The following is a 25364-nucleotide window of genomic DNA, read 5'->3' on the forward strand; positions in this document are numbered from 1 at the left end:
TCAACTAAAATAATCTAATATAGACTATACAATACATGTATATTTCAACACAAAGAACTTATTTCTATTTTTTAAAAAAATCCTTGGGAAAAAACAAGCCTAACACTAATTACAAACATAATCAAGTACAAACTATTGTATAGCTTACATGACACAACCAATTTTACCTTTCAACCAATCACCAAAATTTATAACCTATTTTATACTGATTCATCTATCAAACTCCTCGATTTTTTCTCTAACATATGTGAAAGGAGTACTCAACAGAATATTAAGCGTGTGATAAAAACATGATGTATTATGATGATTAATTTGCATGATTATAAAGAAAGGGGTTGCTAGAAGCAATTATATTTAAAATTGACTTCATAAATCTTTAAAGACTCTTCTAGTAAAAGTCAAGCAAAAATGGAAAATATGCATAATTAAGAATAAAATATTTATATACCAAATAACTCCTGATTCTGTCGTAAATTCTCAATTTCATGAAATTAACTCCCTCGTTATTCATCGATGATATGATTGATACCAAATAAAAATCCGGATAAAAAAAAGGTGACTAGGGAAAGGGGAGAGCATACATATATATAGGAATATAGGATACTCTCCGGCTTTCACAAAACAATATGAGAGTCAATATTGGTTATGATTTTGCCCACAAGCTACCAAAAACGTGTGTATGATGCTATTGAAGGTGGGGGTGAAAAAAAAAATTAAAGGAAGTGGGGGGTCCAAAATGGGAAACAAACAAAGATGGTAGACTTCAAAAAGAATATTATTAACAAGAGCACTCTCTCCTCAAAGTATTATGTCATTGCCAATACCCCAAATATCATTTTCATCATCAATAATAATTATACTATATAGTGTGACATTTGTTATCATAACCATCATTATTATTATTATAATAACCATATACAAGTATTAAATAATTCCAAATTGATGCCCACTATCCATAACCTAATCAATTTTTATCACTACTAATTCTATATCATTACTCATCATATTAACTCTATTTCTCTCTCCTAAATCTTCCTTGCTATTATTTTATACACCCCTAATCTTAACCCCAAAAAAAATTAAAAAAAAATCCCATCTTTTTTAATCAAAGTCCACTCTCCTCCACATAGCCGCCCTAAAAGTAAACGCTTTCTTGTAACCTTTTTTCTTTTTGGCAAATACAAAATATATTAATCTTTTCAAATTTTTTTTAATTAAAACATAGAAATAAAAAGAAATCCACATCAACATCAAATTATTTAATTTGATTTTATTTCCATATTATATTATAAAAATTTTATAATATGATTAAAATTCTCTGACCTTAGAGCAAAGAGTTGAAGATGGGTAAGCATACAAACATGGGAAGTGGAAGCCCACATGACTGGACCAAGCACCCATCTTCACGTCCTCTTCTTCTTCTGGTTTTTCTGATCAATCACAGCTGAATTAAACCATACCAAAATAAACTGTCCCCTACTACCAACAATAACATTCAATTAATCACACTTACAACAAACTTACATACTTACCAAAAATTTAATTTCATTCTTTAAGCCATGCTTGTTGAGTTTCTTCATCACCCTTCATTTTCTCAAACTAGTACTTGTTCTTGTTACCATCTTATCTTCATCTTACTGTTATATTCCTTCACATTCTCCCATCAGCAGCAGCAGCAGCTTTGTCATCGAAACGATCAACAAACACTGCTTAGATTCTCTCATTCGGTATCCTCTTCTTTTGGTCCACTTAATTGGAGTTCTGTCTCTGATTGCTGCTCCTCCTGGGAAGGAATACGTTGCGATGATAAGGGCCGGGTTGTATGGCTGTCGTTACCTAGGAGAGGATTGACAGGCAATATATCGGTTTCGTTTGAGAGCCTTACAAGTCTTTCTTACCTTAATGTTTCTCATAATTTTCTTTCTGGGTTCCTCCCTAGAGGGATTTTTAGTTCGTTGAATAGACTTGAGATCATTGATGTTAGCTCGAATCGTTTTGATGGCAACTTGTCAGCATCTTTTTTGCTGAATGGTAGTTTCCCTTCTGCCATTCAGGTTGTTGATATTTCAAGTAATCAATTTCATGGAAAGATTGAGCCTGCTTGGTTTTTTTCGGGATCGAATTTGACCAGTTTTAATGCCAGCAATAATGGATTATCTGGTCAGATTCCTTCTTCCGTATGTACCACTTCTCCTATGATTATAACCCTTGATTTCTCCAACAACCATTTTGATGGAGATATTCCTGTTGGACTAGGCAGATGCACCAGACTCCAAGTTTTCCGAGCAGGTTTTAATTCTCTGACCGGATTACTTCCTGATGACATTTACAGCTTGCAGTCGCTGCTTGAATTGTCCATGCCTGCGAATAGCATACGCGGAACCATTGGAGAAGGTATGCTTAACCTTACCAACCTCAAGGTCGTCGAGTTGTTCTCAAACCAATTTTCTGGAATGATCCCTCTGGATGTTGGGAAGCTCTCGAACTTGGAGGAATTGCACCTTCACATAAACAATTTCAGTGGTTCCATACCAGCATCCTTGATGAACTGCACAAAACTCGTAAAGCTTATCTTACGAGTCAATTCCCTGCAAGGTAACATCTCTACACTTGATTTTTCAAGCCTAGTCCAACTCCAAATACTTGACCTTGGTAACAATAGGTTCACGGGAAATTTGCCAGAGAGCTTATTCTCATGCAAATCACTGATGGCAGTCAGAGTAGCCACCAACCACTTAACAGGACCGATTTCACCTAATGTCGTGACTTTACCATCTTTAACTTTCCTTTCACTCTCTAACAATACCTTCACCAATGTGTCGAATGCAATCAAGATTTTTGGGGGTTGCAGGAGCCTCACCACCCTTATCCTGTCCAAAAACTTTTATAATGAAGTTATGCCTAGTGATAAGAGCTTCATAGGGGCAGATGAATTCAAAAACCTGCAAGTTCTCGCTTTTGGAGGATGTGAGCTGAAGGGGAAAGTTCCAGAGTGGCTCGTACATATAAAGAGTCTGGAGGTTCTGGACTTGTCATTCAATAAAGTCACAGGCACAATTCCTGACTGGATTGGAACTCTGCCAAACTTTTTCTACCTGGATTTGTCGAACAATCTTCTAACAGGAGGATATCCGAAGCAACTCAACAGACTGCCAGCGCTGTTATCAGAGAAGGTTGCTGAAAAGTTAAATCGAAGTTACCTTGAGCTCCCAGTCTTTGTCGCCCCCAATAATGCAAGCACACAGCAATACAACCAGCTTGCAAACCTGCCTCCAGCAATATACCTCAAGGGCAACAAAATCAGTGGTAAAATACCAGTTGAAATAAGTCAGCTACAGAATCTTCATGTACTGGATCTCAGTGAAAACCAATTCACAGGCAGCATCCCACCAGAGTTTTCAAATCTTACAAACCTAGAACAGCTAGACCTCTCTCAGAATAATTTGACTGGAGAAATCCCAGCATCATTGCAAAGCCTGAATTTCTTATCAAAGTTCAATGTCTCCAACAACAACCTAGAGGGCTCAATACCGACAGGAGGTCAGTTTGACACTTTCACAGAATCTAGCTTTCTAGGGAATCCAGGGTTATGTGGTCGAGTCTTACAGCATCATCCTTGTTCAGACCCATCAATCGCAGGAACTGCACGTCAGTCTCTTCGTGGCAAAGGCCTAAACAAGAAACTGTTGTTGGGAGTTGCCCTTGGTGTCTGCTTAGGATTTTCATGCATGTTCATGATTCTGGTGTATTGGATAATGTCCAAGAGAAGGATCCTTCCAGGGGGTGACAATGACAAGTTTGAAACAGAAATGAATTCCGGTTACTCCAGCTCCCGAGAGGTAGGCAAAGATACCAGTCTAGTAATGGTCTTCCCAAGCTATACCACTGAGATCAAGGATCTGACAATACTGGACATACTGAAAGCCACTAACAATTTCAACCAGGAAAACATCATTGGCTGTGGAGGATTCGGTTTGGTTTATAAAGCAACCTTAAACAATGGAGCTAAGCTTGCTATCAAAAAGCTTTCAGGAGATATGTGTCTGATTGAACGAGAATTCAAAGCAGAGGTGGAAGCTCTATCAATGGCCCAACACGAAAACCTGGTTTCTCTGCTAGGATATTGTGTCCATGATGGTCTTCGGCTACTGATGTACTCCTACATGCAAAATGGAAGCCTTGACTACTGGTTGCATGAGAACCCTAATGGCCCATCCCAACTTGATTGGCCACTGCGGTTGAAAATAGCTCTTGGAGCAGGTAAGGGGCTGGCTTACATGCACCAAATCTGTGAACCGCACATTGTGCACCGTGATATAAAGTCAAGTAACATCCTTCTTGATGAGAACTTTGAAGCACATGTTGCTGATTTTGGATTATCCAGGCTCATTCTCCCTTATGCAACTCATGTTACAACCGAGCTCGTTGGAACCCTTGGGTACATTCCACCAGAGTATGGACAGGCTTGGGTAGCCACATTAAGAGGCGACATATACAGTTTTGGTGTTGTAATGCTTGAACTGCTCACGGGGAAGAGGCCTGTAGAGGTATCCAAATCAAAGGCATCAAGAGAAATAGTTGTATGGGTGCAACAATTGAAAAATGAAGGAAAACATGAAGAAATATATGATTCTGTCCTGAGAGGCAAAGGATATGAGCAAGAAATGCTACAGGTGCTTGAAGTGGCCTGTAAGTGTGTTAACCAGAACCCTCAGGTACGGCCAACTATCAACGAAGTTGTCGATCAGCTCAAGAATGTAAGGTCCTATCCACAGACACCCAGGTCTGAGCAAGATTGTCCAGTAGAAATGAGGTGACAATTCTCAGTGCTTTGCAGCGGACCATCTGGTTTTATATTACTTTAAAATGTTATGCAAGATTTTTGCTACGCTTGATAGGGAAGCATACTGGCTGATTGTGCCAGAAGCCAGAAATCTCTTTGTACAAACTACAAAGTCTATTTCTTGTGAGTAAAAATTGTATACAATCAGAAACTCTCAAACACATTGTTCAAATGCAGAGATGCACATTATGTAGAAAAATAAATCACAGAGTTTTGCAAGTATCCTCTAGAAAAGTTTTACATGTCATATACACATATACATTTGATAATTCACGATATAAGCTACTCCAGGACAATATATGCCACTTCACAATATAAGCTACTCCACAATATAAGCCACTCCAGGACAATATAAGCCACTTCACAATATAAGCCACTCCAGGACAAGATATCTCTTCACAGGCAAACAAAAATGCAAGTATTCCCATATCTAAGGCTCAGACAGTTTTGAGCAGATTATAAGGATGCATAACTAAATGCTTCATGTTTGAGTACAGTCGTCGTACTGATTACTGGACCAAAAGGGAGGACCTTAAACAATCAATAGGGCCTCCTACCTTTCACCTCTATAAACAACTAATATATCTTCCATCAACTATAAAATTAGCACAAACAAAATTTAGAGTCTATGAAGCTCTAATAGTTTCAACTTTCGAGCTAAGAAACCATATTCGTGCTTCCTAAAAAGTGCGGGTAAATGGTGCAATAAGTTTCAGCAATTGAAAGCAGCAAAGCCAATAATCCATCCTACTTGGAAATTATCCCGAAAGAATCAAACTGACCATGAATAGATTCAAAGTGAGGTCAGAGACAGAGACTAACAGGAAGCTATTTAGACTTTGACTCTCCAAACTTGAATTTGTAAGTTAGATATTTTAACCCAAAGTCAAAGATACTGGATACCTCATACAAAAACTTACACCCATCAAGTGTCCTACCATGCAAGGCCCATCAAAGCGGATAACTAGAACTTTGTTGATAAGTTGAAGTGTAAATTCAGGAAAAAGGTGAGATACCATGGAACTTCAGATTAAGATTGAAAGAGATGCTACACCAAAAGAATAGAATTTCAGATATTTAGGGACAATCATTCAAGGTAACGACAAGACTGATAAAGGCATTGCTTGCGATGTCCATGTTGATTTAATTAAATGGAGCAGTGTCTTAAGAACTATGTCAGCTAAGAATATTCCATTAAAATTTAAGGGGAAACCATATTGTGTAGAAACGAGGTCAGCTATCCTTCAAAGTGTTAGCCAATTTAGTGGCCTAAAGCCCGTAATATTATGCTAGGTAAATGAGGATGCTCAGTTGGGTGTTCAACCATACAAGAAGACATAATATTAACAAGTACAGAGATAAGGTGGGAGCAATGCTCTTTAAAAAGATCTGAGAAGCATTTAAATGTCTTGGTTAAGAGGTGTAAGTATTACGAAAGAAGTATTAGGAAAGATTACCCCTAAGAAAACTTTGAACAAAAATTTTAACTCGTAAGGCACAATACAGCTTTTTAAAAACTTGTCAAATCCTTATGAATTCGATTGTTGGTTAGGATTCAAACAGTTCACCATAAATATGAAAATCTCTCTTATCTCTTTCCCGTCTTACTTTGTACTTCTTTGTACTTATGTGTATGTTACTCTAGTAAACATAGTTACCGTTCTCATTCGTATCTTCGTATCCGATGTTTTATGTTCATTATCACATGATTTAAAGGTCTGGTTTCATGATGATATTCTTTTCACAAAACATACCATGAGAAAGATAATTTGCATATATTCTTTATCACATGATTTAAAGGTATGATTGCACACATTTTAACCTCTCAAACCCTTCATTGCTATTGTTCAAAAAAAAAAAAAACACCAATTCTAAGGCCAATATAATCTGAAATAATTGCAATTCTAAGGTATTATAACAGTATAACCTAATAAGTGTTAAGTACAAGTGCGAGCCCTAAATTTGCAGAACAAATTAATTATACTCAATCAAATTTACGGAATTTCAAAATCAAGCTATAAAATTCCAAGGAAAAAAAAAAGCAAAAATTCACATAAAAAACTAGCAAATTAAACCCTATCAAACTTATTTGACTATCAAATAGAATGCGTCAAAACTCAGAAGATTAAACTAACAGATAAATTGAAATTTTGAAGTAAAATTCTCGAAAACCAGCAGCAGAAAGCGATGTTAAAAGTGATGAAGTGCAATGATAGATTGAATGCAGCCATAATTAAGCATGAATGAAGCAGAAATAGTATGAATTTGAATGCGTTTGAAAGAGAGACAACATACTGGCATTCAGAAGAAAAGGCGCGAGCATCGACCGAGATGAGAAAGTGTTGCAAATTTGCAATTATCTGGGCCTCTTGATGTAGAGTTGGAGATGGATCGCCAATTAGGCAATTACCCAAAGGGATTTTTAAAACGAAAAAACCGTCATAAAAAATTATTAAAACTGCCAACATTTTGTATGAATGGATAATTATGCCCTTATTATTTCACCACTATTTTCCCTCTTGTTACCAATCACTAACACCTTGACACCACCACCCTGACCGACGACGACCACCACCCCCACCCTAACCGGCGGCCCACCTCATCCCCCTCAAGACGACCCACCACCTTTCCTCGGCGTCGGTTTTGATAAGAGGGGGTGTGCCAAAGGTCAGGCCGGTGGTCGCCCAAGTTAGGTGGGGAATGGGTGGCGGTGGTGATGGGATGGTCGAGTTAGTATTACGATCTTTATTTTTTTTTCCTGAGTTTATTAAACTAATAACATGGTAACACGTGGCACTATGGTATATGGACCCTACTCCATGGAATTTTACATGAAAACGGTTTAATTGTGGTAAAATCAATTTTTAAAATATGTTATATTGCGCACCAAAAAAAATATGTGTTATAGTACTAATTTAAAAGTTTTTATTTTTTAAATGTGAAAAAACATTTTCACGCCTATTTATTTACATCACGCTTTGTGTGCGGCTTACCACATTATGTTACCATTAGTAAAAGAACAAAGTAACCTCTAAAACATTGATTGAGTAACCCATGTAACACTAATCGACTAACCTACATAAAACTAACGAAGTATTCACTTAACATTGACCGGGTAACCCTTATAGGCTATAACACTGACAAAGTACCAGTAACTCCTATTATGGCTGCCTACACAATACGACAAAGCATTTATCATAATTTGTAATTAACGTATTTTATTCATGAAGTTAAAAATCAAAATTTCTCATGAAAAATGATGAAAAAAAAGTTAAATTTTATTACCTCCGTTTTTTTAGTTGACACGCTTTGACTTTAGCACTATTCACACACTTCCCTTTGACCGTATTTTGTGATTTATACGTAATGAAAAATATAATCATGTGGAGTCTTGTTAGATTCGTCACGAGGTATATTTTCAAAATATCAACCTTTAATTTTTTTTGAAAATCGGTAATTAAAGTGAATAACGGTTGAATATGTGCATTGGCAAATGTGACTAAAGAACATGTCAATTAAAAAGAAATGAAGGAAATAAGACGTGTATGCAAAAATGGTAATTCGACCCACAAAATGAATAACCCGAATCATTGGATCAACCCGAACCCTGAAAAATGAGACCCAAAACCCTCCTAAAGCCCTTCTTCGTCTCCATAACCCTTTTTCTTTCTTCCCAATCTTCTCTCTCTTTCTCTCTCTTCCCTGAACCCTCTTCTACGACCCATGTTTTGATCTCTATTTCATAGAGAGGAGAGAGAGGAGTTTTTGATTGCTGATTTGTTGATTCAACAATAAATTTGAATTAATCAGGAATAATATTGTGAAGATTTGATTTCATTATACTAGAAATGGCAGGAGTTCCTCCAACAGGTCCAGCAATGGCGGCCAATCCTACTGAACTTCCTAAGACTGAAGAAGTTGTTGATTATGGCAATCTCCCTTGTCCTCTGCCTTATGAAGAAATTCACCGTGAATCTTTGAGTTTGTATTCTCGACTTACCCATTTCAATGAGCCCTAGTTTTGTTTTTTAATTTCATTATTAGGTTAGTTTTACTGGGTAATTATGTTTTTCGTTATTTTGATGATGTATTATTTCTGGGTTTTTCTGGGTGTTTTAGAATACATTAACTAGTGAAGTATTGTATTATGAATGTTAAAGTCAGGATTTTGAATCTTGTTTTGACATTGTTACTCAATTTTAGTTGGAGTGTGGGTGTTTATTTGATTTCACTGTGTGTTGTGCTCATTGGAATTAGATACTTGTTCTTCAGCTGAATTGGGTGTTTGCTATATGATTATCTTCTAATTTTGGATGCGGGTTGAATCTTATTGCTGATCTCCCATATTGGCGAATCGAGTTAATGATGATTGATTGAGACAGTGTAGTTGCTTAATGTTCAATGTGTTTAGAGATTCAGTGTTGTAATTGATATGCGGTGAAGGAGCTGGTTGGCTAACAATCATAAATTTGTGTTCTTTGGTTGTTTACAGTGTCTCTGAAGCCAGAAGTCTTTGAAGGGATGCGCTTTGACTTTACTAAAGCCCTTAGCCCAAAATTTTTCCTTAGTCACTGGTACTTCAAGCTAGTTTTCTGTTATGCTTACTTTTATCAATCCCCCTCTGCTAGTGCTGATAGGTTTCTTAGGTTGTTACAACTCCGGCTGTCTAATGTCTTGCTTGTTACTTTTTTTGTAGTGTGACGATGGGGCCGATAGAAGTTCCCTCTCAAAACCCAGAACCTATTAAAATCCCGACTGCCAACTACGAGTTTGGTGCTAACTTTCTAGACCCAAAGGTTAGCTAAAATCAATCATAAAGGATTAAGAGGATGGAATATATGATTTAGCACCGATGTCTTCTTTTATGCCTTGCAATAACTTGTTTAATTGATGGTTTCTTACAGTTGATGCTTATTGGAAGGGTTTCACACGACGGTAGACTAAATGCAAGGCTTAAGTGTGATTTGACAGATAATTTAACTTTGAAGGGAAATGCTATGGTAATTTTCCATATTATGTTATTCTAGTATATGGTTCCCATAAACCTTCATATGGACAGCTGATAAGTTTTTGAGATTGATGAATAAGGTTTGGTAATCTTTTTCCAGCTGTCAAGCGAGCCTCACCAGTCTCAAGGGATGGGTACTTTTGATTACAAGGTAAGGCCTATATACTTTCCAAATTTATTTTACTATGTAGTAATAGATATATCAACCTATCCTCTATAGGAAAAAGGTTTTCCCTACAATATACCATATGGACCTTCTTTGGGAAAGCAATTTGATACTATGAAGCCTATTTGTGCATGCTATTTTTCTGAGAGATTGTCTGTCTGGGTATTTACAACCAGGATATAAGGTTCATATTAGGAATGCTCTTATTTTGCATTGATTTCAGTGTGATTGGAAACAAAAATGTCCTCACGAATATGAAATTTGCTGTTAGCCTCAGTTACCTAGTGTGTGTTCTAAGTTGCATATTGTTTTAGTCTGTCTATGACTATTCCACACATTTTTCAATAAAATGCTTGTGCAAATAACCAGCTCTTTTAGGCAAGTATCTTTTGTTTACAGTGTATTTGTGCTTGATTGCATTTCCATGAAGCCCTCATATTGATCCACAATTTTCTTTTACCTCCCACGTTACACATAATAGGCCATTTGTCTTCTGTGGCAGTCACTTCCTCTATTTGAATCATAGTCTGTCCTATATTCATGTGAAATTGAAGCTAAATGTGCAGGATATTGATTCTTCTCTACTTTTGGTTTTCAATTCTTATTGCTAACTTTGAGCTAAGCAATTTGAATAAGTTTCTATCATTTATGCCATGAGTAATGCTCATTTCTTTGTTTTCTGGACACGATTTTCAATGGCAGGGAAATGATTACAGGGCTCAGCTTCAACTAGGCAGTGGTACACTTATTGGGGCAAATTACATACAGGTAAATAAGTTGAGCTGTAATAAACATATTTGCAATATTCTTGTCCTCTGTACTGAATTGATATCATGTTTCAAAGATTTATCTGTTGTATCAAAGTGTTTGCTGCTTGAGTCGTGCATTTACCTTTACTTTGCTTAACAATTTTTTTTTATTCTCTTTTAAAATTATTTATATGGATGAAGTGGTTTTTTGATAATTTCTTTTCCTTTGACTGGTGGGATGCAGAGTGTGACCCCAAATATCTCTCTAGGTGGTGAAATTTTCTGGACTGGTCAGCATAGAAAATCTGGTGTTGGTTATGCTGCTCGATACAATAATGACAAGACGGTAATTTGACTTTGACTTTCATGAATTTTTACATGTTCAGTTTTGTATCTTGGCCTTAAAACTTTTGGGTCTATGTTATGATTTTATGTTTTGGTACTCCACCTTGCCTTCATACATCTTCAGTTATGTTGAAATCCACATAGAATTCTCACAACTTTAGTTGCGATTCAGGAAGTATGTTACTCTCATATTCAGGAGTCTGCATATGATGAATTTGTCCATAAACTTGTATTGTCTAAGAGGTCCAACTTCCAAGTTTATGTAATGTGCTGTTCCGTTTGATTTTTTTTTTTTTTGGTTAAATTGGAAAGCGTGTTTGGTAAGATAGAGCTATTGTCCAAACCTAGAGATGAGCATAAGATTTTGCATTAAAAAAAGAAGAAAAAGAAAAAGAAAAATGGCTTATGACAAATAATGTTTCTAGGAGTTTGCATTTCCCCTTCCGTTATCATGACATATACTCCAATCCTCAAAACTTGGATATCACTGTAGCTGTATTACACATGACACTTCATTTTGGACCAAATAGCATGAATTTTTTATTTTTGATTATCGTTTTAGGTGTAAATATAGGGTGCGTTCTATTCACCTGATTCTAACTGATATGAACTTATCTGATCTTATCTTAACTTATCTTAACTTATGTGAACTTATCTAAACTTATTAGAACTTATTTTAGTTATAAATTAAACTTGGGGTAGCCCTTATTAACCCTTATCACAACTTATTATTAACCCTGAAATAAGTAAAAATAAGGTGAATAGAACAGGATAGTCAAGTTTTGACACTTGCATTTTACCCATGTCCGATGGGTACTCTAAATGTTAGGTTAACATAGGTAACAAACATGTAATTGTGAACACTCTTTAATACGTAGTAATAATTATTGATTGGAAAAAAGTCGCACTAAATAGTAGGATAGCCAGGGCCTCAGACCTGGGGGGGGGGATTGTGGGGCAGTTTCAGGTTTTCCATCTATTAATGGACCTTTTGTTGGTGCACACATTTTAATACAACATATTAAAGTTAAGGTGGCTGTAAAAATTGGATGTAAAATTTGCCAGATGAGTCTGCAGTCTAAGGAGAGAGTTTGCTTGTTTATGTCCTCGGTGGGCCTTTTCTGTTCCTATCTTCATTCCTGTCAATTTGCAGACACAGTGTACCTATCACCTTCATTAAGAATCGACTGTACATGATGTATTAGAGCTAATGTTTTTTTGCTACCATTCAGGTTGCTACTGGACAAGTGGCTAGCACAGGAATGGTTGCACTTAGTTATGTCCAGAAGGTATCCGAAAAGGTAAGAAATTTGGTCCAGCTGTTGTGTCATCTTTAGAGACACTTATAACAAGTTTTTGAAGCCTGACGCCATTTGTATGATACAGCTTTCTTTCGCAACTGAATTTTCATACAACCATATGTCAAAGGATGTTACAGCTACAGTAGGTTATGATGCAGTGCTACGTCAGGTAATATTTTAATCTCAGTGTCTTGATCTAGTGCTTCTTCAATAGCATTATCTGAACAAAAATGCATTACATACGTTATCATCAACACATAAAGTTCTCGTTCTTTTCCTGTCATTGGACTTTGTCATTGATCTGATTACAGATTGTTTTGTTTCATCAATGAAATTAGTGGGAATCTGTATAAACATTTATGGTTAACTATCATCAAACTTCTATCGTAAAGAGTAGAAGCTAGAGCCTTGTGGTCTTAATTGTTGTCATTGTTCTTTTGGTGTCTTGTTCTTGTGACCACTAATTGAATGTCATTTCATTATAGAAGAGCTACACATTGTATTGATGAAGCAGCTGATCACTGTGTAAGATCAGAGTAGGATCCAATCACCATTAACATTCTTCATGCTTGCCATAGTTTAATTTAATACATTGATTCTCGTTTATAGATATCAGAAATAATACGTAGTCATAAGTTTTATTATCTCCCCTAATGCCCTTATTAAATGAAGTATTGAAGGATTTTTTGTTGATACATATTAGTATAAATCTATATAGAAGATTGCCATCAGGTATGGCTTAGGAGAAAAGGTTAAAGATGTGTCTTAGGAGATACTGGCAGACTTTAATACAAAAGCAGAAGGTAAAAAACAAATGACACAGAATGAATAGATATTCCCTTAAGAATAAGCATCAAGAATTCGAGAAGCAGTCAAGTCATCAAGCTGACTGTGAATATAATCGAGGGTTTTGACTCATTTTATCTTTGACTAAAAGTATGATGTGTGTAAACACTTATATGGATTAATGACAAAATTAATGGGAAGCTTCTTTAAGCAAAAAAAAAATCTGAGTGAGATATTTGAAGACAAGTGTATTCTTCCTTTGCTATAACTAAATTTTATGGATGTAAAGCTAAAATAAAATGTGTTTGCATTGCCCCTTTATTAGGTGTGTTTTTTAGAAAGGTTTTATAGAAAAGATTTCAAACTAGCTATTTAGTGCCATTAGCGTATAATAGCCAAAATCAAACAACTAGCTGAAATGTAAATTATAGTGGCAAAAAACTCTTTGATCACACTGTAAATGCTTTTGTATGTTTGAACCCTCTCAGCTCATTGTCCTAGGCTTGATCCTTGTTAAGGACATTCGAGATTATGATAATAATAACTACAAGGAATGTAATTTATCTTGTTAATTCTGAACTGGAAGGTATAACTTACTACATATTTTGCTATATTTCCTCTGCAGGCACGTGTTAGAGGGAAGATAGACTCCAACGGTTGTGTTACTGGTTTTCTTGAGGAGAGACTCAATCTGGGTCTAACCTTTTTACTTTCTGCAGAGGTGAGGTCTTAAATTTAAATGCCAGATTATCACATGTTAGGTCTGCATCCTTGGTAAATCTGTTTTTAGTTGAAACCTCCTCTTTGATGTCCTTCAGAATGGTTTGGAAAACTTAGTGTCATTGTTATCTGTGTGGTTTTGAATTACAAGGAAATACTGCCACTGCTTTGAACTTTTTACCTCCCATTGGAATTAATAATTTTCCCACCCCCTTATGATTAAGGTTTCACCAAAACTTCACTAATATACTCTTCATAATAATTTCCTCCCCAATTTGAACAGTAGTTGTAGTATGTTTCGAAGTATAATCATAATCTGTTAATACTTCAGGAAATGTGTGAATTTTTCTGGAATTAAAATAGTATGCTATATCTGTTCCTATTTGAACAGTAGTTGTAATATGTTTCGAAGTATAATCATAATCTGTTAATACTCCAGGAAATGTGAATTTTTCTGGAATTAAAAATAGTATGCTATATCTGTTCCTATTTATTTGGTCACTTACTTATTCCTATTTTGGCATTTTTTTTTCCCATTCTACCCCACTAGCAACACTCTCTTATGTTTTGACACAAACTCTACTTTCAGCACTTTCTTTTCTACTTTTTCTTACATAGTCACTACTTTACATTACTCTGTTGCCTAATTATTTCTTACACTACCCACACACTCTTCTATTCTCCTAAATTTTGTGTATCTACACCATAGATGTGAAAAAAGGAACGGTTTTAGCATGTGACTACATATTTGTATGAAGCATTAGATTTTCTGTGATCGGGTGCTTTCTATTGAAGTGCTTTGGATTTACAACTCCATTTCATCTATTTAGTCGCACTAAAATTCGGGAGATGCATTTTTTAGCTTGATCCTCTTGCAAGGTTTTTGACTGTGACCTACTTTCTTGCAGCTCGATCACAAGAAGAAAGATTACAAATTTGGTTTTGGTTTTACTGTTGGGGAGTAAAACATGGAGGTCCAATTCCAACTTTCAAAGTTTACTACTAGGAGCAATATCCAGTTTTGGAGGATGGATTTTTTTGTTCTGTTTTCTTGGTCGAAATCAGTTCTGTACTCTTATATTCAAAGATACTGATTCATAGGGCATTATATTCGTCTCATTTTACACCTTTTGGGGCCGAGAATACTGTTTCATAAGTACTCTTCTAGCGAGTAGAGTTGTTTTAGAATTCCATATAGTCAAAGATTCTCTCTCCCATGGCCTTCATCATCATTGCAAACAATTGAAGTTCCAGTGATGTTGGCTAATAAACCACTTGCGGAGTCGAGACTAGTTTTTTCGTCAACCTGTACAATTTCACAATTTATTCTTTCTTTCCCTTTTAAAGAAATGCAGATGCATTTATTATTAACTTTTTGCTCATCCCTTACCCCAAGTTTCTTCCACCAAAACCCGGTTAGTAGCGTTTTTTCAACAGCATTTGTAAAATTACAATAAATCAGATTAAGGCAATAAATTAACAATTTAGGGACTATTTTTTGAATAACTTTTAAATCATAGTCGGACTAGGATTGGTACATTAACCTTTGACAGTTTAACACAATTTGGCACTATGTATTTGGTATGGGTTTGGACTAGCCTAATCCCTAATAGTGCTAATACGTATAACGGCGATTTATAACCCTACCTCATATCAAAGATGAATCAAATGCTACCGCGCCTACCAGTAAGCAGTAACACAATAACACAAGTCATCTAATGTCATCCAAAAGCCAAGCTTGGTTGGACTGGTTTTCAAGGCTAAAGAGGTAATGAAAATTATATACCTAACTACAGATTGGCCTGCCAGAGCGTATCTTGCACGGCCCTGTGTTGGCTGGGATCAAACTAATGACTGCCCCCCACTCCCTAATCTGTAGTGTCTTTCGCATTTCTTGCATATAATCCTAGAATAGGAGCTGTTACATATAAGACAAGTTCTTTAAAAGAAAATTAGTGTCAAAGTTCAATCCATATGCCCAGTTATTACTTTAAACCTAAAGAGTAGACAATTTGCACTTTTTGACTAATAAGTCGTGAATTAAGATATGATACCAGCCTTGTGCTAACCACCTAATGAAGCAATATTGAGCTTTCAAATATAAATAGATGAAAGAGTTTCAAAATAATGGAACAAATGGAACTAAGATCTACAAAAGACGATTGGATGATTGTAAAAAGATTTGCCGAAGATGAGAACAATTGGCTGATTATTGTGGCATATTGCCAGTGGATTGTGTTCGTTTTTGGAGTCAGCCTTACAAGGTGCCAAGGTCTCGTGCAACTTGAGTAAGTACACTAAAGATTACAAACATATTGTTGGAAACAGACGAAGTGTACCTTTCATATAAAAAATGCATTCAAAGAATAGGACTAGATTTATAATCAAATTGCATGTAATTACATGTTTCCAGAAGACAGAATTTCTAACCTGAAGGCTACTGTGGGTATTGATCTACAAAATTACGAGTCATCATGCCAAAATAATAAGAAGGTCGAAAAAATGAGAAGGAAAGGGGGGACACAAGATTTTCAACCATACTATGAACAAATATTTGCTGGTAAAGTTTGGAAGCTCCCATTTCAAGTCTAAATGTACAAATGAGCAACATTCTGCTGCTAAGAACTCCCATGAGATCTGAACGATGAAACAGACTGAGCAGAGACAGAAGCAGTTGGGCTATTCAGATCGCGTTCTCCATTGATTTCTCGCGGCTTCCCACTCAGTAGCTCAATTGCATCTTGACAGATGTCATTAAACCAATTGTCTTCAGGCAGTACACTGAACATAATAATTAAGAGGAATATAAATAAATCAATGTTACTGAATTGACATGTCTAACAAATAAAGCGATTGGGACTCAGAGGTAGATGCACAAGCTAGTGGTTTAGAAAGTAAATATCTATCTGCCTATTTCTTTTAGCATGAGGGACAGGATACATAGGGTAGGTAAAGAGACTGAAAACACCAAAACATAAAAAAGTCATCACAAAGAACTTACCTATATGGATCTCTGCCAGTTGCTTGAAAGGCTGCTATAGCTTTGGATATTATCTCATTGATAACACGGACTAAATTACGAGACAAGTAACGACCTTGGGAAGCAAAGCAGATGACAAATTTCATATCCAAGTAGAGCTGCAATGTTCAAAGGGAAAATATGTCACATTTATCTTCTGAAAACAAAGGGAATAAAAGTTGCAGAAGGCATAAGACAACTAAATTAAAAACTTAACAAAGAAAATAAAAACAAGTGAGAAGCAACTCTCCTTGTCCCAGAACAAATATCATATTACAGTTTTAACAAGATCTTTCAAAAGGCAGCAAAAGGATACCAAGCCTACTGTGGTAATATTTCAGGATATAATTCGATTCGAGACATTAGGAAAACGAGAACAGAGTCGAGAACACGAGATCTTAAAGGGAAGAAGCTTCAGAATTGAGCTTCTGTACCTGTTGAAGGGCAAGAGGGCCTAAAGGCTTAGGACACTCAATATCATCCCAGAAGCTCTGGTCTTGAGAAAACCATAAGATGACAGTCTCAGTTAGTTTCATCATCAGCAATGTAGCAAATCTTTCTTTGCCCGCAAACATCTCTGCCGCAATACTAGCCATAGTATTGAGTTTGAAGAAAAGTTCCTATAAAACATTTAAATCAGGGTAAGTAAAATTAATACATCTCTTGTTTAAAATTTTCCACAGAAAAGCTAATTAAATGCAAACGAGCTTTGCCAAATCACTCTTTAAAATTCCTTTTGGCTTGTGGCCCCAAAGCAATAAAATAGCAAGCGATATCACAATTATTCAAAACCATTCGTACAACTCAACAGATAAAATCTAGACTCATGTACTAGATTAGAAGCTAAAGGGCAACATCAATTGACAACTTACAAGATGCAAATGCAGATAACCATATTCATCTGGAAATGTAGAATGTATGTTCAGACAAACAACATCAACTTCCTAAAAAGGTGCTTCTGAATGAACCATATTAGATACATCAAAAGAAAAAGGTGCCAAGATGGAAGACTCCGGACTACTTTACAAATAAGAAAATGTTCCACATTATATGCATACAAATTTTGCAATGAAAAGGTTTTCTGTAAAAAGTGATAAGCTACTGATATTAATACTTTTTAGTAATATATTTGGGGCAGATAAAATATATTGAACCTTGTAGGTCAATCGTCATATTCAGGTAGAAGGGGTATATACATCATGATTGCATTTGTACAATTGTAGCACCAAATGCAGACAATTGAATCCAGTCATGTTCTCTACTTTCGTTATCACCAATAAATGTTGACCACACCAGGTTATCGGCAATCTTATTCCACAAACACAATTATCACTTGTATAATAAGAGGAATCCTAAGAGAAGGGGTGGGAGAGGTTATGTTGCTTTAGCGAAACTAATACAAAAATATGAATAAAAGAATCTTTAAGCATTTCATAACACGTAGCAACCAAAATGCCTATGACATGTGGCCACTAAAATACTTGTCAAAAACCTAAGAACACAGTCCCCAAACACTAACAGACGAATGGAGAAATAAGAAGATAAAGAGGCACATTGAATTACCGTTGTGTCTGTAACATCAGATATATGAAACATAAACAGGAGCCACAAGACAGCTGCAATTGAAAGAAAAAAAAAATAATAAAATAAAAAACATTACCCGGAATATTGGAGACGGAAACCATTCTATATCTTCTGCACTTCCATCCATACTCAAGTACATATCAGCAGTAAGATTGCTGTCACCCTCTTCTGTAAAAATAAGATCCAGAGCATGGAACTGACAGAAACTATTTTTTAGCCTATCAACTAAACTTACAAGTCTTCTCTTCCATTCTCTGAGCTCAGGATGGCGATTTTGCTTATCATAATCAGATTGATTATTTTGAGAAAATTTCATGGCAGCACGAGGAAGTAGCTCATCAGCTAATAGTGATGCATTTGCAAGTAAAGCAATTTGCTGGGCTTCATTCTCAGCCATTCTAACAATTTTACTTCCAGATCCTTCAAAATTTGCTTCTTCTTCTAGGGAGTTTGGCAATGCTTTTATAAGCATATTTACATACGAGTTAAATACCTGATAAACACCTTCTAATGTTTTACTTCCCAACTGCATGCTCTGAAGTGGTCCCACATCCTCAAAGAAGTCCTGCAAGTTGTAGTATTCAGAGTTGTCAGAAGCTAAATTATTTGTTGTAAACAGCAGAAACATCTTAGATAGCGACAAGAGAAGGATTCAGCAAGATTACAACAACCCAATAGAGATCCAGTCCATGGTAACAGTAAAAACAATACAAACTTTAAAACAGATGTTGAGAAGACACATTGGTTAAACCTTTCATGAAGAAGGAACCACAATACACATCTTTTAATTTCTAGTTTTCAGGGCACAGGGATTCAGGTAAATCAAATTCTTTCACCATCAATTTTAGTACCAAGCTTAAGGAAAAGATTGAGAACTAATTATCGCCTCTATCTATAATTTTTTTTGGATAATCCCATAAGGATAAAAAATTTAGGTGTAGACAAGTTTCCACTTTACAAGTCATTCTAGTTACAATTTTCACATATAATCCCGAGAGTTCACGTCAACACAAAGGTTTGACACCTCAATCTTAATTCATTGCTTACAGCCTACCACAATCTGAACAACATGCAAACATTTACTCCAGTTAAAGAAGACTCTCTCTTTTTTTCTTCTTAGCTAGAGAAATAAGTTAGATGACTCGCTGGATGGAAGATAACACAAACTACGTAGTAAAATTTCAAGCATCCATTCTTAATAACTAATGCAGTACGCTTCAATTCATTATATCTTGTCAATTCAAACAACTACCAAACAACATGGAAAACAGGATATAAGACCTCCATAATCATCCAGAAAAAGTTAGTACTGTGATAAAAAAAAAAAAACACTTTTTCACTGATGGAGAGTGGTATGGTAAGAAAATACCAAAGACCCCAAGGAGGTGGAGAGGGTAAATACTAGAAGTCTGGCACGGTAGTTCTTTGTGTAATAATTCCTCCAATTCTTATAAGTTCACACTACATTTAGGTAAACATTTAAAGGAGCTGTGTCAAATGATGCTACAATACAATAATACCCCTTACCCACAAAACTGTACACCAACCTAAAATTATTTAAGGGTAAAATAGGAATTAGACATTTTGAAACTTACTAAAAAGAGAAACATGTCAACTAAAAGAACTTTCCTAAAAAGGAATACATGTCAACTACAAAAAAACGAAGGAAGTATAAATTAATGTTGTTCAAGATTGAATCATCAACATCATCCTTTTCTTTCTGGTTTTAATATTCTAAGTTAAATCTAGACAACAATTACTGCCTCCAATATTCCTAAAAAGAAAACTGACAAATTCTTGTAATTAAAATTAATATTTCCCCTTTTCCTATTAATAGGAATATTTACTTTTCTACATACATTTCCGTGTTTCTACATAGAGTTGCACAAATTGACCCTAATAGAATGTTGCCACTCTTAAACATGAACACTGAAGTTAAGATATGATCCTAATGTCACAAACTTTTTGTCAAGATCACTCCCTAACATTCCTTCAATCATACATTGACGAATGAAAAACCAAGGGGTGCTAAATTCCACATGAGAGGCTCCAACAACACAGCTGGCTATTGTTGAGGTAGTGAAATAGAAGAACTATAATATTCATTAGGCTAATTTCAAATAAAATTCAAGAACCAGAAATCACTCACCTGGACCATCGAGATGAACCGATGAGCACTACTTGTAAGCTTGTACTGGTATCCTGCCATGTTAGCTGTGCTCAAAGGCCTTCCAGAATGACGTGCAACGGTTGGTGGATATGTCAAAATCCAATCATCAGCCGCAGCTAAGGCAGCAGTACTCTCCTCTATCCTTTTAAAATTAGCATCCACTGCTTGTTCAACACTAGGCCTGAAGAGTTTCACCAGAGTTGGACATAGTGAAAGACCACGGCCTTCCAATAGTGAACAATGGCCTAAAGCTATCTGAACACACTCGGCAGCTGCTCTTAGACCTCCTGCAGCTGCTGATGAAGCTAATGCATGCCTTTTCACGAGGTGAGCAAATGCTTCTATTTGCTGGGTAGCCCATGTTACCAACTCAGAAGTGTAGGCAGGTTCGCTACCAAAGATGGTCAAAGAATCACTGGCTGCCTGAGCAATGGCAGAAAAGACCAGCTGGGAAAGAGCAGCTGTGTAGGCTCCTCCATACGAGCTACTTGATGGACGTATACTTTGCATGTTATACTGGTATCGTTGTAAATGTGCACTGAGAAGTAATGTATGAGCACGAGGACCATCGCCAAGTTTTTTAAGAGCCGATACAGAAGCACGTAGCTCAGTACCACGAGTAGTAGGTTGGCAAGCAGCTTCAACTAGCTGATCAGCAAATTTCTGCCTACGTTCTTTAATAGCATATTCAAGGGAAGTGATCACGTCTGGGCTGAGTGTTTTAGTTTCCTTGGCTTCAGAGGCAACACGCTCTCCTTCATTGAGGGCCGTCAAAGCTTCATTAACTCTTCTTTCAGCTAATAATACGTCAAGGTGATCAGGGAATTCAACCAACCATTTTTCCAGATCCGAAGGTTCCCTTTCTTCACTGTTACTGATACCATTCATTACATGTCCTTCAGAACTAGATACTGCTGATGATTCCATGTGGACTCCTTCAGCTAGCCCATGTATAAGAGTTGCTTGAGTGGTTAGAAGGTTTCTGATAGAAAGAAGCTCCCCTTCTAGATCTGAAATTTCTTTTGATGTACTGCATTATAAACCCTGACCGTTAAGTTTACCAGGACAAACTGGAGAATTAAATTTACAGAACTTATCTCATCAAATATTACAAGCCACAAGGGTTAAAGCTGTGCTAGTATGCATGTCATGCTAAAAAATAATGCTAAAAGATTTTTCAGGAAGCTCTCCATCCAAGAAAAACAGCAATTTATAGAAAGAAAACATAGAAAAGAGATAATTAATAGAGAAAGAGGCCTTCCTTGCTCGTGTCTCAGAACCTATATCGCACTAACTAAACATTGTGAGATTCCTTGAACTAAATAAAATCTTTATTATTTTTTTTTTTTTTAAAAAAAAAAAACTCAGGACAATCACAATTAGTCCAACAGCAACAGCCAACAATTTTTTTGTTGTGATAGGAATTATAGCATATGGAAACCAGTTCCCCGTACCAAACAATCATCTAATGAAAAGGGAGGATGATATACAGAAAATTTAAGACCACCAAAATGAAAAACACATCAACATGCTCTTCCCACTTTTCTGTTCCTCTTTCTTCTCCTTCATTTGGGAAGGAATGCAGGGTGAACATGTTCATCCACCAAAAATACAATCCAGAAGAGCTCGTGCATGGTTGGGGGTCAAAAATGGTTATATAAGCACAGAACCATAGACACACTATCAAATTCTGGTTACTAAAATTCAACTGTAGAAGTGAAAATATTTTAGCAGTTGTACAAATGTAAAGTCAACTGTCAACTTCATTGGTAATTAGACAACTAATTTTTAAAATCACATCGCTCAGATGATTGAAATGAGACAAGCTAACAGACAATGTCAGAGAGTGGTGTAAAATAAAAGTAGAAGCAGACAGCAGTTCAATATTCAGTAGATAGAGTCTTCACCGAATAAAAGCTGTATAGTTTGCATAAACGCTTCTTCGCATTTCCTCAGCAGATGCCTTTTTTAGATCCATCAGATATGAGCATAAGTGCTTTATTTCCTGTATTAAAAGCACAGAATAAGGTCGTTACATCACAATGATATTATATTGTAGTTACTAGAAAGGCAACACGCTAACACAAACTTCAAGTCTAATAACTAACAGTATAGTCTAAATCTCTAAACAATCTACTTTTCACATAACTTTTCCAATGACCTATGAAAATGTAACTTATATGATACTGGTAAGTGCTACCAATCAAAAGCCAATTTTAGAAAATTCCTTTCTTCACAATGGAAAATTTACTTCTAGCTAAAAGGAACTCAGCAAAGAGATCCTTAAAAACATAGCCTAGCTCCATCTCGAGAAGTCCATAAAAGGGAAAGTTTGGCTCGTTCTTAATGGGGTTCGAGAACAAATTTTCTTTCATATTTCTCACTTAACTTGACACGCTTTCCTTTGAATAAGCTCCGAGAATATTTTGCAACATTACCTTATTTGCATCTCTCTCTCTCTCTCTCTCTCTCTCTCTCACACACACACACAAACACACATAGGTCCCTAGTTTTATTTTTCTCCTAGTCTTAGGAGCCTTACAAATTGTCTCCTGTTTAGCACTTATAAAAGAACAAAGGAAGTGTTTCAATTGGAGTGTGGAGGATACAAACCCCTCCCTTGCTCTCTTTTTCTATTGCTGTCAGTACCTTCTACAGCTTCACATCGAATGAACTTGTTACTCCTGTCATTCCCAGCTTATCAATGACCAAACCTAGCTGTTGAAGTTGTCTAACTCTAGTGATCAAAGCCCCAATAATTAACTCATTCTTTATGGGGGTTCAAGAACAATTTTTTATCATATTTCTCAGTTAGCTTGATGAGGAATGGCCGAATGGCATCCTACAAGAATGAAACTAATGATAAATTTGGGTGAAATAACATGCCACCTAGTAAGGTTTTACCAAGAAACTACAGTACACTCACAAATTTGACATCATCCTTAGTAACCAGCTTACTGTTTCATGGAATTGAAATGATTGTTTGTATCAATTCCCAAAATAGACAATTAGCACCTTCATATATGTCCTAAAATGAATTACACATCTCATCAGTTTACTTCCATCCCAAAATGTCTTTCTACATACAGCAAAAAAACCATAACCATACATGCCGAAATAAGAAAGGAATCCTCACCTAGCTGTCTATTAAAATTTCAAATATAAAACTACCTTGGGTTATTGTACAGTCCTTAAATTTATCCTGATTGTCCCTAGTATTTAGACAACCCTCCCTTTCCCTTAAGAGGAATCGGCGCCTTTGCTGTGTATTAAAATTCCTAAATTAGAACTACCTTGGTTTGATGGTTTCTTGTACATCCCTTTAGAATAATCTCATCATGATTGTCCTTCAAATGCAGACACGCCCTCCCCTTCCCATCCAATAATCTCAGCAATAAGCCTACTAAATTCGGCAATTCGGCACTCCTCCTATATTTAGACTATCCATCAATCATCATTCTATCATTTGTTCATCCTTCATTATCAACTAAAAATTAATTAAAAACAAATTAAAATTCCTCTCTTTCTTCTCATTTCAAATAAACAATAAATAAAAACAAGAAAATCACAATTTCTGACAAACTCGAAATTTTAATTTCAACAGAAATGAACACAAATTAAGAATAAAATTAAAGAACTTAAACACAAATTAAGCACAAAAATCAAATTACCTTCTCATTAAGAGAGCATTTGGACTGAACATACGACTGAGGATCAAACCTATCATTCCGAAACGCGTTTAAACTCTCTTCAAGTTTGGGCAAATTCTCTTTCGCCGGAGCACCGGAGTGACCTCGAGACCTCGGAACCTTCACCGCCGCCATTGAAATTGAAGCTTCCTTCAGATCGGATCCCCCAAATTAAGGTGAAATTCGTCGGAAATTAGGGTTTAGAGTAGATGATGATGATGATCGGATTGAAAGAGAGAGAAAAAGTAGCAGAGAAATGGAGGAAAGAGGAGAGAGAAAGTAGCAGAGAAATGGAGGAGAGAGAATCGGCGGCGAATTTCTCTCTCTAAAAGGAGGTGGTGGAGTTGGTTGGTTTGGTGGAGAAAGACAGGTCAGTCAGGCAGGAAGAGTATGATTTCATTCATTTATTCATCAATTATTTCATTTCGGACATTCTTTTCTTTTTTATCTGATTTTTTTTAAAAATACTGTAAATCTATTTCAATCAATCAATCAAAGCCTTAATCCCAAAAGTGGGGTCGGACTGTAAATCTATTTATTGTTATTATTTTGATTCAAGAAATACGGATTATAAAATTGTGTAATTAGTTACGAACGTTTTTAGAAATTATTTTTGTGTCAAATTGTTTTGTATTTATGGTTTATAAAATAGTAGCCATGTTCGATCTCGTTTTTTTGACACAAATGAATAAAATTTATCGATATACGTAGTATGAACTTTGTTGAGGTGCTCGGAGCAGTTAGCTTAAGGTATGGGAAATGGGAATATGAAGAATAAGAAAAGTCTCCCAAATTATGTTTGATTAGGAATTGAGGATCGAATTCAAGGCTCCTTCATGAAATTCAAAGGAGTAAAAGAAAACTAACTTTCCCTCTTCAATCTTCGACATCTAAGAATGTGGAAAGGGTTTCTTGTGGGAGGTAAATTGACGATTATAAATGCATGTAGGGGGACAATGGGAGGAAGAAGGATTTGATTTTTTT

General features: G+C 36.0%; 3 protein-coding genes across 3 annotated transcripts; 2 read left to right on the plus strand and 1 right to left on the minus strand.

Moving 5' to 3' along the window:
* The first annotated feature begins 555 nt into the window (after nucleotides 1-555).
* On the plus strand, nucleotides 556-5062 carry LOC145624365 (tyrosine-sulfated glycopeptide receptor 1-like). The gene has a single exon (XM_081677383.1). The coding sequence runs from the start codon at nucleotides 1560-1562 to the stop codon at nucleotides 4815-4817; it is 3258 nt and encodes a 1085-aa protein (XP_081533509.1). The 5' UTR covers nucleotides 556-1559; the 3' UTR covers nucleotides 4818-5062.
* A 3444-nt stretch (nucleotides 5063-8506) lies between these two features.
* On the plus strand, nucleotides 8507-15218 carry LOC145624366 (mitochondrial import receptor subunit TOM40-1-like). The gene is made up of 11 exons (XM_081677384.1): nucleotides 8507-8824; nucleotides 9336-9417; nucleotides 9540-9639; nucleotides 9748-9843; nucleotides 9952-10002; nucleotides 10720-10785; nucleotides 11011-11112; nucleotides 12344-12412; nucleotides 12498-12581; nucleotides 13824-13919; nucleotides 14827-15218. The coding sequence occupies exons 1-11, from the start codon at nucleotides 8692-8694 to the stop codon at nucleotides 14881-14883; spliced, it is 936 nt and encodes a 311-aa protein (XP_081533510.1). The 5' UTR covers nucleotides 8507-8691; the 3' UTR covers nucleotides 14884-15218.
* Nucleotides 15219-16233: 1015 nt separating this feature from the next.
* On the minus strand, nucleotides 16234-24855 carry LOC145624367 (exocyst complex component EXO84B-like). Its single transcript, XM_081677385.1, has 7 exons — nucleotides 24363-24855; nucleotides 22599-22696; nucleotides 20671-21721; nucleotides 18598-19086; nucleotides 17372-17557; nucleotides 16920-17056; nucleotides 16234-16699 (listed from the first exon to the last, which is right to left on the minus strand). Exons 1-7 carry the CDS (start codon nucleotides 24513-24515, stop codon nucleotides 16537-16539), a joined length of 2277 nt encoding a protein of 758 aa, XP_081533511.1. The 5' UTR covers nucleotides 24516-24855; the 3' UTR covers nucleotides 16234-16536.
* Between the last annotated feature and the right edge of the window lie 509 nt (nucleotides 24856-25364).

This window comes from Chenopodium album, chromosome 3, assembly GCF_948465745.1.
Source record: "Chenopodium album chromosome 3, dcCheAlbu1.1, whole genome shotgun sequence".
Classification (NCBI taxonomy): Eukaryota; Viridiplantae; Streptophyta; class Magnoliopsida; order Caryophyllales; family Amaranthaceae; genus Chenopodium; species Chenopodium album.